Source organism: Lissotriton vulgaris, chromosome 4_1, assembly GCF_964263255.1.
Source record: "Lissotriton vulgaris chromosome 4_1, aLisVul1.2, whole genome shotgun sequence".
NCBI lineage: Eukaryota > Metazoa > Chordata > Amphibia > Caudata > Salamandridae > Lissotriton > Lissotriton vulgaris.
Window position 1 is genome coordinate 1,791,833,236 of NC_141691.1, and position 14,588 is coordinate 1,791,847,823.

General features: G+C 49.3%; 1 protein-coding gene across 1 annotated transcript in view; it reads right to left on the bottom strand.

The window, feature by feature from the left end:
• Window positions 1-14,309, bottom strand: part of EIF3E (eukaryotic translation initiation factor 3 subunit E) — a 231,129-nt gene extending 216,820 nt beyond the window's left edge. The window contains exon 1 of the mRNA XM_086966115.1: window positions 14,160-14,309. Coding sequence (XP_086822241.1) covers window positions 14,160-14,249 — 90 coding nt within the window. The 5' untranslated portion in view covers window positions 14,250-14,309. The remainder of the gene's footprint in view (window positions 1-14,159) is intronic.
• Between the last annotated feature and the right edge of the window lie 279 nt (window positions 14,310-14,588).

Below are 14,588 nucleotides of genomic sequence, written 5' to 3' on the forward strand. Positions count from 1 at the left end.
TGATTAGTGTCCCTATATTTCACAGCCCATAAACCTCTTGGCAAGGTCCAGTACGTCAATATAAAATGGTAATCGAGCGAAACAGTAACAAGTTTTTACATTATATGTTGTATTGTTCTGCCCTTTGTCCACAGATTGTTGCGATGTATCCTTCCAAGAATTAGAATCAACAGGTAAATAAAAGTAGTTATTTTTATTTTTAACACAAGAACTATGTATTTGCTCAACCTGCATACCCAAAATTAACTACAATCCAATCCGCAGCATTAGATGTTTTTGAATGACCCATCCAATTTTCCCTTTGAACTAATAGGATCCCTTTATCCCGCTAATCTATTTCCCACCATATATGAAAGCCAGTTAAGTTTTATTCTACAAGGCCGCATGAGTCTCAAAATGATTACTGGTTAAACATTTTTTGATATATGAACGTACGTTGTTGCATGTGAGGGGTAGGTGCAAATTAGATTTGTTGAAAAGCCTGGATGTGAGCCCATAACGTTATTGCCGCTGTTACTCCCCTTGCTACTTTCCTTATTAATTCCTTGTAGAGTACTATTGCCGTAGGTCTTAGAGATCAATGTGGCAATGTTCCCAGAGTAACGTTACTACTCTGCGTCATGTCCAGACCAATTTTGTTTGCCTGGGATATACTCACCACTTCCGGATGAATAGTATGTGCTTCTGAGCAGGTGTATAGCATAATTGGCCTGTCATAAAGAAGGGGGGGGGCACCACTTGGTGTAACAGTCTTAAGAGCAGGAGAACAGCAGGATTAGGGGACCAGGGCCTTTCGTATTTACAGATTTCCCCAACAGGCTATATATACACACAATTTTCCAAATATTTAACTAGTAAATACTTTTTCAACCCAAACTAGTGTTGCAGCCTTCCACTATAGCTAAAATCCCAGTCAACTCGACTTCTGTATATAAAGGACAGAAAAATCTGGACTTTTAAAAACAAATGTTACATTACTGAAAGACCCATGATGTACACCTCTGCCAAGACGCCTTATGGCATTTGCACGCTTTACAAAAAATGAACAAAGTATAACTTTATAAGCTGTACCAATTTCAGAAGGCGCTTACCCCCCAATTATATGTGTTACAGCAAACAAATGATGGATGGAATGCTGACAATGCAAACATTCCTCCCCAGTCATAAGATCTGGGTTAAATCCATTGTTCTTCTGCCCACTACGCCACCCCAGTTTGGACCCAGCCATATGCCATATTGGAAGCAGTCCAGACCGAACTGCTAGGCCAGGTCCTCCCTGGACCAGAAACAAGCATCCTGGCACCGGTTTCAGGGTATGTCACCCTTCTTCAGCCAGGCTAGCTTGAATCCAGTGGCACAGTGAGCAAGGGACCCACGTCTGGGTATACCCATCCCACTTAGGGTGAAAAGTGTTACAGCAAACAAATGATGGACGGAATGCTGACAATGCAAACATTCTCCCCAGTCAAAAGATTGTTCTCTTTTGCTTTCTCGCCCTAGGTGTGCCAGGAATGCCCAGATGTGGGTCCTGGGCTCACTGTGCCACTGGAATCAAGCTATCCTGGCTGAAGAGGGGCGAAACCCCGAAACCGGTCCTAGGATGCATGTTTCCGGTCCAGGGAGGACCTGGCTTGGTAGTTTGGGCTGGACTGTTCCCATGAGGCACAGGGTCAAGACTGATTTGCATATGGCCAGGTCTAAACTAGGGAGGCATGGCGAGCAAAAGAATGATGGATTTAACCCAGATCTCTTGACTGGGGCTGAATATTTGGATTTATTTTGCATTCCGTCCATCAATTGTGTGTCTTTTGTTACCCCCAATTATATGTTGTGTTTTGGCAATTTATGGAAGAGTCCTGTCCTTATTTCTGCTTATTTTCCCTTTTTTCTTTATCCCTTCTTTCCTCCCTTTACCTTTCCCCGCCGCTGCTGCCCCCGCGGCCCCTCCCCCCCCCCAGCACGACCGGCCCAATCCAGCTCCCCTCCCCGCCTCCCAGCTGTCCAGCCCTCCCCGACCCCTACTTAATGGCGGCCACTGCGGGGACAGGCGAGCAAGACCACCGACTCATTGTCAGTGAAATTGCTCTCCCACCCTCGCAGCTCCACCATTAAGTGAGGTGCCCCTGCACTCTTCAGTGTTCAGTGTTGGTGATCGAGGCACTCCTCCACCCGCAGGTTTCCCTGCGCCTCATCCCTGGTGGTCCAGTGGACCTCTGTCTCCTTTCTTTCTTTCTGCTCCTTCACTCGTTTTTCTCCTCTTTCTATCTTTCACCTTTCTGCACCTCTGCTCTTTTGCGCCTTATTTCTGCCCGTTCTCCCTTTCTCTCCCTCTGCTCCTTCACTCGTTTTCACTCGTTTTTTTACCCTTTCTATCTTTCACCTTTCTGCTCTTTTCTGCATCTCTGCTCTTTTGTGCCTTATTTCTGCTTATTTTCCCTATTTTCTTTATCCCTTCTTTCCTCCCTTTACATTTCCCCGCTGCTGCTGACCCCGCGGCCCCTCCCCCCCAGCACGACCGGCCCAATCCAGCTCCCCTCCCCGCCTCCCAGCTGTCCAGCCCTCCCCGACCCCTACTTAAATGCGGGCGCGCCGCTGGTGCACCGAAGGCGCGTCAAAGGCAAGCACGTCTGCGCCCGTCTGCAACCAGCACCAGGAACCTTGGACCTCCGCCCCGCCAACGCTACGACCCAGCAGCACTCCACGCACTCAACCCAGGCTGCAACAACAACTGCAAGCTAGCATCAACAGCCGACACCCATGGACCCTTCAGCTGTCACCGCTGCCGGCACACCTGCAGCAACGACAAGAACACGGATCCAGCACAACCCGCCCACAAGAACACAACCGAACCGAAGACCCTGCAATGCATCCTCCTCAACGTCCGATCCCTCCACAAACACGCAACAGAAATCTGGGACCTCCTCGACAGCACCACCCCAGACGTAGCATTCTTCACCGAAACCTGGACCAACACCACCTCGGGACCGGACATCGCCATCGCCATCCCCCAAGGATACAAGATCTCCAGGAAGGACCGCCCCATCCACCCAGGAGGAGGAATCGCCATCGTCCACAAATCCAGCCTCCGCCTGAGCACACTCCCTGACGAGTCCACAGAACTGATGGAACACCTTCACTTCAAGATACTGGCCAGCCCCACCGCCGCCCTCCGAGGAACCCTTATCTACCGACCCCCTGGACCCCGCGGACCCTTCGCCAACTCCATCACGGACATTATCTCCCCGCAGGCCATCGCATCCACCAACTACACTCTGCTGGGAGACCTCAACTTCCACCTCGACAATCAACTGGACCCCAACACCACATCCCTCCTGGACAACCTCCACAACATTGGACTCCGCCAGATCGTGACCGAGCCCACGCACTCAGCAGGACACACCCTCGACCCCCTCTTCACTACAGGAAACTCCATCCCCTTCAGCCACACCACCAAACTCCCATGGACCGACCATCGTTGCGTCCACTTCACCTTCAGAACACCCACCATCTACAGACACCAGCACCTGCTTCCACAAAGAAACTGGACCAAAATCACCGATGACCAGCTCACCTCCTCACTCAACAACTCCACCCCAACTATCGCGGAAAACGACAACCCCAACACCGCAGCCCGAACCCTGCATAGATGGATCTCGGACAGCATCAACACCATAGCCCCCCATCAAGAAAAACAATACCCGTGCCAAGAAAGCCAGATGGTTTACCACCGAACTTCGAGAGTCCAGGCGCACATGCCGCCGCCTTGAAAAGGCCTGGAGAAACACCAAATCCACAGAAGCCCACAACAACTTCAGAGCCGCCACCAACGCCCACCATCAACTCATCAGAGAAACGAGGAAAAAAGCGATTGAAGACAGAATCTCCACCCACGCACACAACAGCAAGGAACTCTTCAGCATCATCAAGGAGTTCGCCCAACCCACCAGCGAGTCTACCGACATCCCTCCCTCACAAGACCTCTGCGACAAACTCAGCATCTTTTTCCACCACAAAATCAAGAGCATCTACGACAACTTCGACGAAGACAACCAACACACTGAACCCTCACCACCCACCCCCGACACCCGGAAACCAGCGATTGATGACTGGACAGCCCTCACCACCGAAGACACACTGAAGACAATGAAGTCAATCCACTCAGGGGCCCCCACCACAGCTTCAACAGAGCGGCCATCACCATCGCACCCATGCTCCGCCAAACTATCAACCGCTCCCTGGCGACCGCCTCGTTCCCCGACGACTGGAAACACGCAGAGGTCAACCCCCTCCTAAAGAAAGCCTCAGCGGAACCCACCGACCTCAAAACTACAGACCCATCTCCCTGCTCCCGTTCCCAGCGAAAGTCATCGAGAAAGCCATCAACAGCCAACTCGCCACATTCATTGAAGAACACAACATCCTCGACTCCTCCCAATCTGGCTTCAGAAAAAACCACAGTACGGAAACCGCCCTCCTCGCCGCAACAGACGACATCCGCACCTTACTGGACAAAGGAGAAACAGTAGCCCTCATCCTCCTCGACCTATCAGCGGCGTTCGACACAGTCTCCCACCGCACCCTAATACGCAGACTCTACGATGCAGGAATCCAGGACAAGGCCCTCGACTGGATCTGCTCCTTCCTCTCCAGCAGGACGCAGCGGGTCAGACTCCCCCCTTTCCTCTCGGACCCCACACCGATCACCTGCGGAGTCCCCCAGGGCTCCTCCCTCAGCCAGACTCTCTTCAACGTCTACATGGCTCCACTTGCCCCCATCGTCAGAACCTACGGACTCAACATCGTGTCATATGCAGACGACACCCAGCTCATCCTCTCCCTATCCAACGAGCCCAACACCGCCAGACGCAACTTTCGAGAAGGCATGGAAGCCGTCGCCAAATGGATGAAAAACAGCTGCCTAACAAAACAGAAGTACTCATCATGGGCCCAAACCCCGACGCCTGGAGCGACACCTGGTGGCCCACCGCCCTCGGAAACCCGCCAACCCCCACAGACCACGCACGCAACCTGGGAATCATCCTGGACTCCGAGCTCAAAATGGACCGCCAGATCAACTCCGTCTCATCTTCCTGCTTCCACACCCTCCGCCTCCTTCTTAAGACCTTCAAATGGATCCCCCCTCGAACACCGAAAGACAGTCACTCACGCCCTGGTCACCAGCAGACTACTACGGCAACGCACTCTACGCCGGAATAAACAAAAACCTCATCCGCAAGCTACAGAACATCCAGAACGCCGCCGCAAGACCGGTCCTCAACCTGCCAAAACACTGCAACATCTCCCAGCACCTGCGCACACTCCACTGGCTCCCCGTCGAGGCGAGAATCACCTTTAAGATGCTCACCCACGCACACAAGGCCCTCCACGGCACCGGACCAGCATACCTGAACAGCCGACTAAAATTCCACGCACCCCAAAGGACCCTACGATCAGCACAGCTTTCCTACGCCATGGTCCCCCGCACCAGAAAGACCAGATCGGGAGGCCGCTCCTTCTCCTTCCTCGCGGCCAAAGCATGGAACGCCCTTCCGCTCCACCTCAGACAGACAACATTGTTCCCCATCTTCGCAAGAAACCTCAAAACCTGGCTCTTCGACAGACCCCTCCTTGATGGAATGGAACCTGCACCCCCCCCCCCCCACCCCTAGCGCCTCGAGACCCTTACGGGTGAGTAGTCGCGCTTTAACAAACTCCTGATTGATTGATTGATTGGTATCACTTAAAACATTATTTGTATCATCAGAGAGCAGAGCCAAAGACTCATGTAAACTATCGTCCCTAGGGCAAGGCAGCCATTTATAATCCTTTAAAGGAGTGGTTGAAACAAAAATTGGATATATAGCATTGCAAAATGTCCTCATTAGTATGCTTACTTCTTTTATCTTGGTCAGGCGGTGGCTCCTTTGCTGTTGGGGACTTCAATAAAAGTAACAACGACTCAGCAGATTATATTTCTGAATTAATAATCCCCATAGCAAATAAGTTATTGAAGAGCCCGCATAACCCCCTTTTGCCAAAACATTTGCAGAAGAAGCTCAATTGCGCTTACTTATGGTTGAGGTCCATACTGATGGATACAAAATCCAAGTAAATAGATTGAAATGTTATAACAAGCATTGGCAAAGCCAAAAAGGTCTTGCCTAGGCAAGAGCTTTTGGCTTTGCCAATGTTTTATCAATTTTGTACACTAGGGTGTCTGGAGTGTCGTAAAGTGGAGTGTTGTGGAGAGGAGTAAAGTGGAGTGTCAGAGTAGCTCAGTGTTGTGGTGGGAGTACAATGTCGTAGAGTGGAAGTTGAGTGGAGCCCAGTGTCAGAGCGGAGTCGAGCGGCATAGAGTGTCGTGGAGCAGCGTACAGCAGAGTGCAGCAGCATAGAGGGTGTTTTGCGTAGAGTGTAGTAGTGTTTTAGAGCCAAGCAGAGAGCACTGGTTTTGAGTACGGTGGTGTACAATATATTAGCATACAGTGCAGGGAGGTAGAGTAGAGCGGTACAGAGTAGATTGAAGGGACATAGAGTGCAATAGCATAAAGGGGAGTAGAGTGGTCCAGAGTGGTACTTACTGGAGCAGGACTCAAGTGCAGTGGCGCAGTGTGCAGTTTTGCAGAGTGGGGCAGGGGGGTAAAGTGGCGCAGGGCGAGAGGGGGTAGAGTGGCGCAGGGCAGGATGGGGGTAGAGTGGCGCAGGGCGGGTGGGGGTAGAGTGGCGCAGGGCGGGAGGGGGTAGAGTGGCGCAGGGCGGGAGGGGGTAGAGGGGCGCAGGGCGGGAGGGGGTAGAGTGGCGCAGGGTAGAGTGGCGCAGGGCGGAGGTAGCGTGGCGCAGGGCGGGGGTAGCGTGGCGCAGGGCGGGGGTAGCGTGGCGCAGGGAGGGGGGGGTAGCGTGGCGCAGGGCGGGGGGGGGCGTAGAGTGGCCCAGGGCGGGGGGGGGGGGGGCGTAGAGTGGCCCAGGGCGGGGGGGGGGCGTAGAGTGGCCCAGGGCGGGGGGGGTAGAGTGGCCCAGGGCGGGGGGGGGGGGGGTAGAGTGGCCCAGGGCGGGGGGGGGGGGTAGAGTGGCCCAGGGCAGGGGGGGGGGTAGAGTGGCCCAGGGCGGGGGGGGGGGGGGTAGAGTGGCCCAGGGCGGGGGGGGGGGGGGGGGTAGAGTGGCCCAGGGCGGGGGGGGGGGGGTAGAGTGGCCCAGGGCGGGGGGGGGGGTAGAGTGGCCCAGGGCGGGGGGGGGGGGTAGAGTGGCCCAGGGCGGGGGGGGGGGTAGAGTGGCCCAGGGCGGGGGGGGGGGGGTAGAGTGGCCCAGGGCGGGGGGGGGTAGAGTGCCCAGGTCGGGGGGGGGGGGGTAGAGTGGCCCAGGTCGGGGGGGGGGGTAGAGTGGCCCAGGTCGGGGGGGGGGGTAGAGTGGCCCAGGTCGGGGGGGGGGGGTAGAGTGGCCCAGGTCGGGGGAGGTAGAGTGGCCCAGGTCGGGGGGGGGGGGGTAGAGTGGCCCAGGTCGGGGGAGGTAGAGTGGCCCAGGTCGGGGGGGGTAGAGTGGCGCAGGGCGGGGGGTAGAGTGGCGCAGGGCGGGGGTAGAGTGGCGCAGGGCGGGGGGGGTAGAGTGGCGTTGAGTGCAGTGATGTAGCGTGCAGTGGCAGAGTGGTGATGCAGAATAAAATTGAGCAGAGTAGAGCGACAGTAGACCGTTTCAGAGTAATGAAGTGGCGTAGAGTGAAGGTGCACAAGAGTGGCACAGCAGGCACAAGAGTGGCACAGCAGGCACAAGAGTGGCACAGCAGGCACAAGAGTGGCACAGCGGGCAGTGAAGTAGAGTGCAGGGATGTAGAGTGGCATGGAGTGCAGTGGCGTATAGTGGCATTCAGGGCAGTGGTGCAGAGTAGTTTGGTGTAGAGCCGGGGTCTCCAAACGGTCAATCGCGAGCAACCGGTAGCTCACGGAGACCCCGGGAGTAGCTTGTGTAGCCCTTCATAGGCGATTAGCCTTTCCGGCTCCATTTGCCCGCCCTCACCCAAACCAGCCGCTCTGATTGGAGCTAAGCTGGGGTGGGGGCAGGCGAAGTGGAGGACGCTCCTCTCCTGGAGCTGCAGACTCTTCTTGTGAGAGTCTGACTCTTGTGACGTCATCATTACCTGGAAAAACGCGCTGGTATCACACTGTCTGCCATTGTGCGACAGGTGCCAGCGCGGAGCAGAGACGGGACTTCGACCGCAAGAAGCAGCCAGGAACGTGCCTTCTACTGCAGGTAAGCTCAATGGTGCTTTTATTGTTTGTAAGTGCAAAGATACCATATGTAAAGTTATCTGCAACTGGGAATGTATCTTTCGCCCTGCCTATTCATTAAATCTTTGAAATGCTGCCCTCTCCCTGCTCTGCCCTGCTCTCTGTCGATCATGTTAATTAGTTTCAGACATACCGCAATGTTGAATCATTGAATAAGTGACGGTAGAAGCGAGGCTTTAGTCATCCTGGTGCCATGGGACGAGCAGATAGTTTAGTGACGTTGGATTCTGTTTTTTTTATGAATGTGATGTTGAATAATTCCCGGTGCAACACTGACACGCCAGGCACAAAAAACGCATGGAACAGAGGGCAAAAGGGCACAAAAACTAGGGGAAAACGAGTGAAACAGAGGGCAGAAGGGCACAAAAAACAAGGGGAAAACGAGTGAAACAGAGGGCAGAAAGGCACAAAAAACAAGGGGAAAACGAGTGAAACAAGGCAGAAAGGCACAAAAAAACGAGTGGCACAGAGGCAAAATACAGAAATCTAGGGGCAGCTAAGAACAGAAGGCAGAACGGGCAGAGAGGCACGGGGCAGAGAGGGGAACAGAGGGAAGAAAAAGGGGCATGGACCATGTACAGGCAGCGGGGGAAGACAGACAACAGCAGTCACAGACACAACAATGATAATACAGGCAATACAACAAAAGCAATAAAACGTTGAAAGGCACATGTGTATAGGTTACCGTTACTTGGCAGGCAGGCAAAAATAGATGCAGCCAGGATCAGCAGTAGGATTTTCGTGCTGCTGTCTGATTGCTCACTTTTCACAAGCCCTTGGGTACCACTGCCTCTTACAACTCTTTAGTTATCTGTGTCCCGTAGTCAAGGCCAAGCTCATGATGAGGCGTGGGGGGGGGGTGGGGGGTAGAGGGGCATTGGATTGAGGGGGCATGGCACTTGGGGACCAGATTATGCAGCAAGTTTGACAAAATCATGCAGCAAAAAAGGCAAATTATATGGTGTATTGCAGCTAATTTTGTGTTAGTACTACTTTATCGTTTTGTAATTTGTACTCGTTAGCAGTGTCTCTGAAAAGATATCTCTTCATCAATAGTAGTGTAATAAAGCCAAAAACAGCACTTGGTGGCACACTGAGCTCCTAAAAGAGAAGCAATAAAGGTAGTTCTCCTTGTTACGCCTCACCTGGGTGGCTTAGCATTTTTTTACGCATTCCCAGGTCCACCATTAATAGTGAATGTGATTTTTCAACATTTCGGTGTGTGGTTGAAAGTCTTTTCCTTGGTTTAATGGTCTGCAATACCGCATTATTAAAAAGGTGTCCACGTGGTATTCTTGCCTTTTATGGATTGGATGTGGACTTCATTAACATTTTTACTCTTGCTACAGCCTCAACAACCAATGATGGGTGAAGAGCCAGGTCCCTCCAAAAGGGTGAAGACTAACAACTTCCATCAAGAGTAGGAGAACAAATTTTTATTTACACAAATCAAAGAAAACTGTGTGTGTTTAATCTGTGGAGCAAAAGTTGCAGTCAGGAAAAGGGGCAATGCTGAGAGGCATTTTTCAACAAAGCACACACATTTTGAGAGGAAGTTCCCTAAGGGAAGCAGCCTGAGGTCACAAAAAGTAAATGAACTGAAATCTGCATTGCAGACACAGCAATCTTTTTCTACAAAGCCAACAAAGAAAGCCACTGCGGCAACTGAAGCATCCTTCGTAGTTACTAATCACTTGATCAAGCACAAAGCAACATTATCAGATGGAACGATTGTGAAGGAAGCAATGCTTCTAATGGCCCACTCCTTATTTAAAGACTTTAAATATAGCCCTGAAATTATGTCTGACATTTCAGATGTGCAGTTGGGGGGCAAACACTATGGTAAGAAGGGTATCTGCATTATCGGTCAACATGCTAGAGCAGTTGTAGCGGGATTTAAAGACATTTAAATATTTTTTTTCTCTGCAATGTAAGCTATATTGCACAGTTGGCTATCTTTGTTAGAATGGTTTTTGAAGATTTCACTTATAAAGAGTAATTTGTAACTCTGTTGCCTCTGAAAACCAGAGGATCGGACATCCACAATGAGGTGAAAAATTAAATTGTGAAACAAAAATGTCCCATTGAAAAAGTTAGTGGCGATAACTGATAGTACACCCGCAATGATAGGGTGTCAATCTGGCTTCATTGCCAATTGTAAAGCAGATCCAGATTTCCCTCCGTTATTAAACTACCATTGCATTATACATCAACAGGCAATATGTGCCAAGGTAATGGGGTTTGATCATGTGATGACTCCTGTTAAAATTATTAATTCAATTTGTGGAAAGGCCAAGCAGCACCGAACCTTCAAATTGTTCCTTGAAGAACTATCAGCTGAGTATGGTGGCCTTTTACTGCATACTCAGATCCGATGGCTTAGCAGGGGAAGAATACTGCGAAGATTCCTTTCCCTATTGCCAGAAGTCAAAGCTTTCATGGAGTCTAGAAATGAAAAACCACACAGTTGTGAAACACTGAATGGTTGCTCGATTTAGCTTTTTTGACAGATGTCAGAGAGCAATTAAATGTAATGAACTACGAGTTGCAAGGCAAAAACAAGACAATAGCCAACATGATTAGTTCTGTGAAAAAAATTCAAAACAAAACTTAACCTTTTCATACAGCATGTACAAAAAAGAAAGATGCAGCACTTTCCCTCTGTGCTCCAAATCCTGTCAGAAAACGAAACTGAGGCAGAGATCCTGGACATACAAAAATACAGTAACCTCCTCGTGAGGCTTAATCAAGAGTTCAGTGATTTTGAGCAACTGGAGCCCTGTGTGATCACTTCAAACCCCTTCATGGAAGTGGATGTTAGTGAGCTTTCAGAGAAAATGTGTGTGCTTCTGAGCCTTGACTCAGACACCATGGAAATGGAGATTGTCTAACTTCAAAATGACATTGAATTGAAATCAAGGCAATCTGACATTAATTTCTGGAGTCTTGTAGATGCAGAATTGTTTAAGAACATCCATGCAGCTGCATTGAAACTTTTTTCCCTGTTTGGCTCTACCTATCTTTGTGAATCTGCATTTACTGATATGAACTTCATTAAATCTAAGTTTCACAAATCTGTTTCATTATTAAAACCAAGATTAAAGTCGCTGCAGAGAAGAATCTTCAGCCCCCTGCAAAGCTTTTTTATTATTTGAACAAGAACAATGCAATGTGTACTGCAGGCCTGTATTACAAACACAATAAAACGTAGCTGGAGAGAAGAATCTTGAGCACCTTTCCAAATGATTATTTGCAGCATAAGAACAAATCAGTTCCACATTGAAGGTAAGATCGCTTTCCATGTATGTTTGTTAATTGAGCTGCATTACAATGAATATTTCAATGACAACTATTACTGAAAGGTCTTAATTTTGGACCTTAATTTTGGACCTATAAATTCAATTGTCTTGAAGCGTCACAAATTCAAAGTCATTCCTTTTGGTGTTCTAGGGAACTCGTAAGTCAGTCCTGTCTTGGGTATTTTGTTCAAACCACAGTATGGGCTCTGATGAAATTAGGCTTACAGTCAATGAAACTGGGCGTGGGGGGGTCTCTCGGAAAAATGCGCGAGTTGCTTCGGGTTCAGGACGATTTTCACTGGCCAGAAGTAGCTCTGACTACACAAAAGGTTGAAGACCCCTGGTGTAGAGTGTATAGTTTTAAGCAAAGTGACAGAGTATAGTGATGTGGACTGCAGTTCTGTGCATTAGCATGCAATAGAGTGGACTAGAGTAGCAAAGTAGATTGCTTCGAGTACAATGAAGTGGCATTGAGTGCAGTTGTATTGAGCAGACTGTCAGAGCAGTGGTGCAGAGCAGATTAGAGTGGCAGAGAGCGATGTTGCAGAATGTACTGTTGTAGAGTGCAATGGTGTATAGTAGAGTGTCACGGAGTGCATTGGTGTTGAGTGCATTGGCGTAGAGTAGAATCGATTGGCATAGAGAGCAGTGTTGCAGAGCAGGGTGGCATTGAGAGGCGCGGGTGGTGTAGAGCGCAGTGATGTATAGTAGAGTGTGTTGCATAGAGTGGAGTGGTGTAGAGTAGAGGCATGGAGTGGAGTGGTTCAGAGAATAGTGCAGTGACGCGGTGTGGTGCAGTGTGGAGTGGCCTGGAGCACAGTACAGTGGGATAACGTGGAGTATGCATGGTATGTTAGAGCACTGCCATTAAAGACAACACATCTTCAATTGGAATGACCAACACATCTTCAATTGGAATGACCATTACATTTGGACCCACATACAGTTTTACTGATTAAATTATACAGCGCACAGTGTGTGGAAATGTCTTCACCCAATGTATTGATTTGATCTGCACAGTTCATTTACATTTTGTTGGGTGCACCCAAGCAGCACCCACTAGCCAGCATGATTGTCAGTTAAAGCCTCTCACTCTGAAGTCAGATAAAGAAAAATAAACAACAAGCTCCCTGGAAGCCACAGCCTGACATTTGACCTCTGTCTTTTAATGCACAGCAGATGTGACAAGATAAAAACAAGATTTAAAAGCCTGCTTACAGAAACAAAGTTTATGGAACACAGTAAACAAGGTTTGAGCAATGGGAGGGACAGAATCGAACTGAACAGCCTAAAGCAAATAAAGCCAGTAAATAGAAAGCCAGAATACGCGAGTTAAAAACCACAAAGCCAATGGTAATTAAAGGGCGGAATGCATTCCCAGGTCAACTTTCTAAATGTCCCCAAGGCTGCGACCTAAAAAGGGTAAAGTTGAAGGCTCACCAAAACATTTCTACCATCACTGATAAACCAACACGATGTAAGAGGAATCCCAGTCTGCCAATTCTATACCATCGCCATATATTCAAAAACAATGTAAAGCCTACCCGAGCAAGTAAAGGCAAGGTGGCCTACTTATTAGATCTGATATTTTTAGAGCACCGTAGCTTTAATCACAATTTAGTTCAACTGTGATTGTCTCAAGGACAGATTGTTCTATTTATTTGTACAGTAGCTTATTAATGATTTTGTTATGTCAATAAACACGAACTGTCCAACCAATTTACTTTTAAGAAAACCAGTAACATATTACTCATTGATTGCCCAAGAGAACTTTTGAACTGGATCATTAAATCCAAAATATTGCGCGTACCACTTCAAACACAGTCGATAACTAGAGGTTCTAAATACCTACGAAAAAAACAAACCTGCGACAATAGAACTTTCTGACATAAGTCAGAATTGAATTTTCTGTTTGCCAGACCTTGGCTGACCTGTGTGGTCCACATAAGTTTTTTATATTGGGCTAAAGGGGGAGGGAGGATATAAAATCCACGATACGAATATGCCTATTAATATCTACTTTATAAACAGAATGCTATTTGAAGCTTGGATATGTGATGTAACAAAAATATTAAACAATAAAAACGATATGGTTAAAAAAAAACGAGCAGCCCAGAAATAAAGCTATCAGAGTGACGTAAACATAAATGAAACAAAAAACGTACTTTTGAGTAGAAGAAAACAAGCCCTACGAGTTTCCTGCGTTACATACGAACCTAACCTTTAATATGCGGACTTTCAATCCAATAGTTGTCCCTCGACTACATATACAACTGATTTTATAACATTAACCCAAAATATATATTGGCACGGAGTGAACGGTATATAAAAGACTCGGCTATGCAAGGCATCTCTGAAGATGCGACTGCGTTGCTGACGGAATGAAGTGGAGAACACAAGAGCCTCATGTGGGTGCCTGTTGTATGGGTGAGCAGCCTGCAGCTACATGCAACATCATCTACAGAAACAGCCAGATGGCGAGGCAGGGGCTTTGGGCCACCAAACACGTGCACAGCGGGCACGAGGCCGTCAATGAACTGCCAGATCCCGTCCCCTCCCTTCTCCGGGATCCTTCTCTGACCTCTTTAACGGAGAGAAACTCCAGTAGCGGGAAAACAAGGTGCCGGTCCAGGAAGTGTGCGATCTTCGTGGTGAGATCGTACTGCGCCATCTTGGCTGAAAAGAAAGATTCAACACCGGAAAACTTTATTAAAGACTGAAAGAGGGACAAAGGCGCGTGAGTAAGGCTGCCGGGAAGTGTCAATATTGTTAGGTAGGCGGGGACTAGAGTAGTCAGTGGAAATAGAAGAAGGTCTTACTTCGCTCGGATGATCGGGAAGAAGAGGGGAGACAAACGAGACGGCCACACTAAGAGACTGAAGCCTGAAGAATGTGCCTTGACTGTTGCACACGCCTGCTAGAGTAGGGCTGCCACCGGACAGGTTTTCTACCGCTGTTCAGTCGGTCGATGTTCCCCTTATCTCGATGCTCCGTTAGCTCAGGTGCGCGT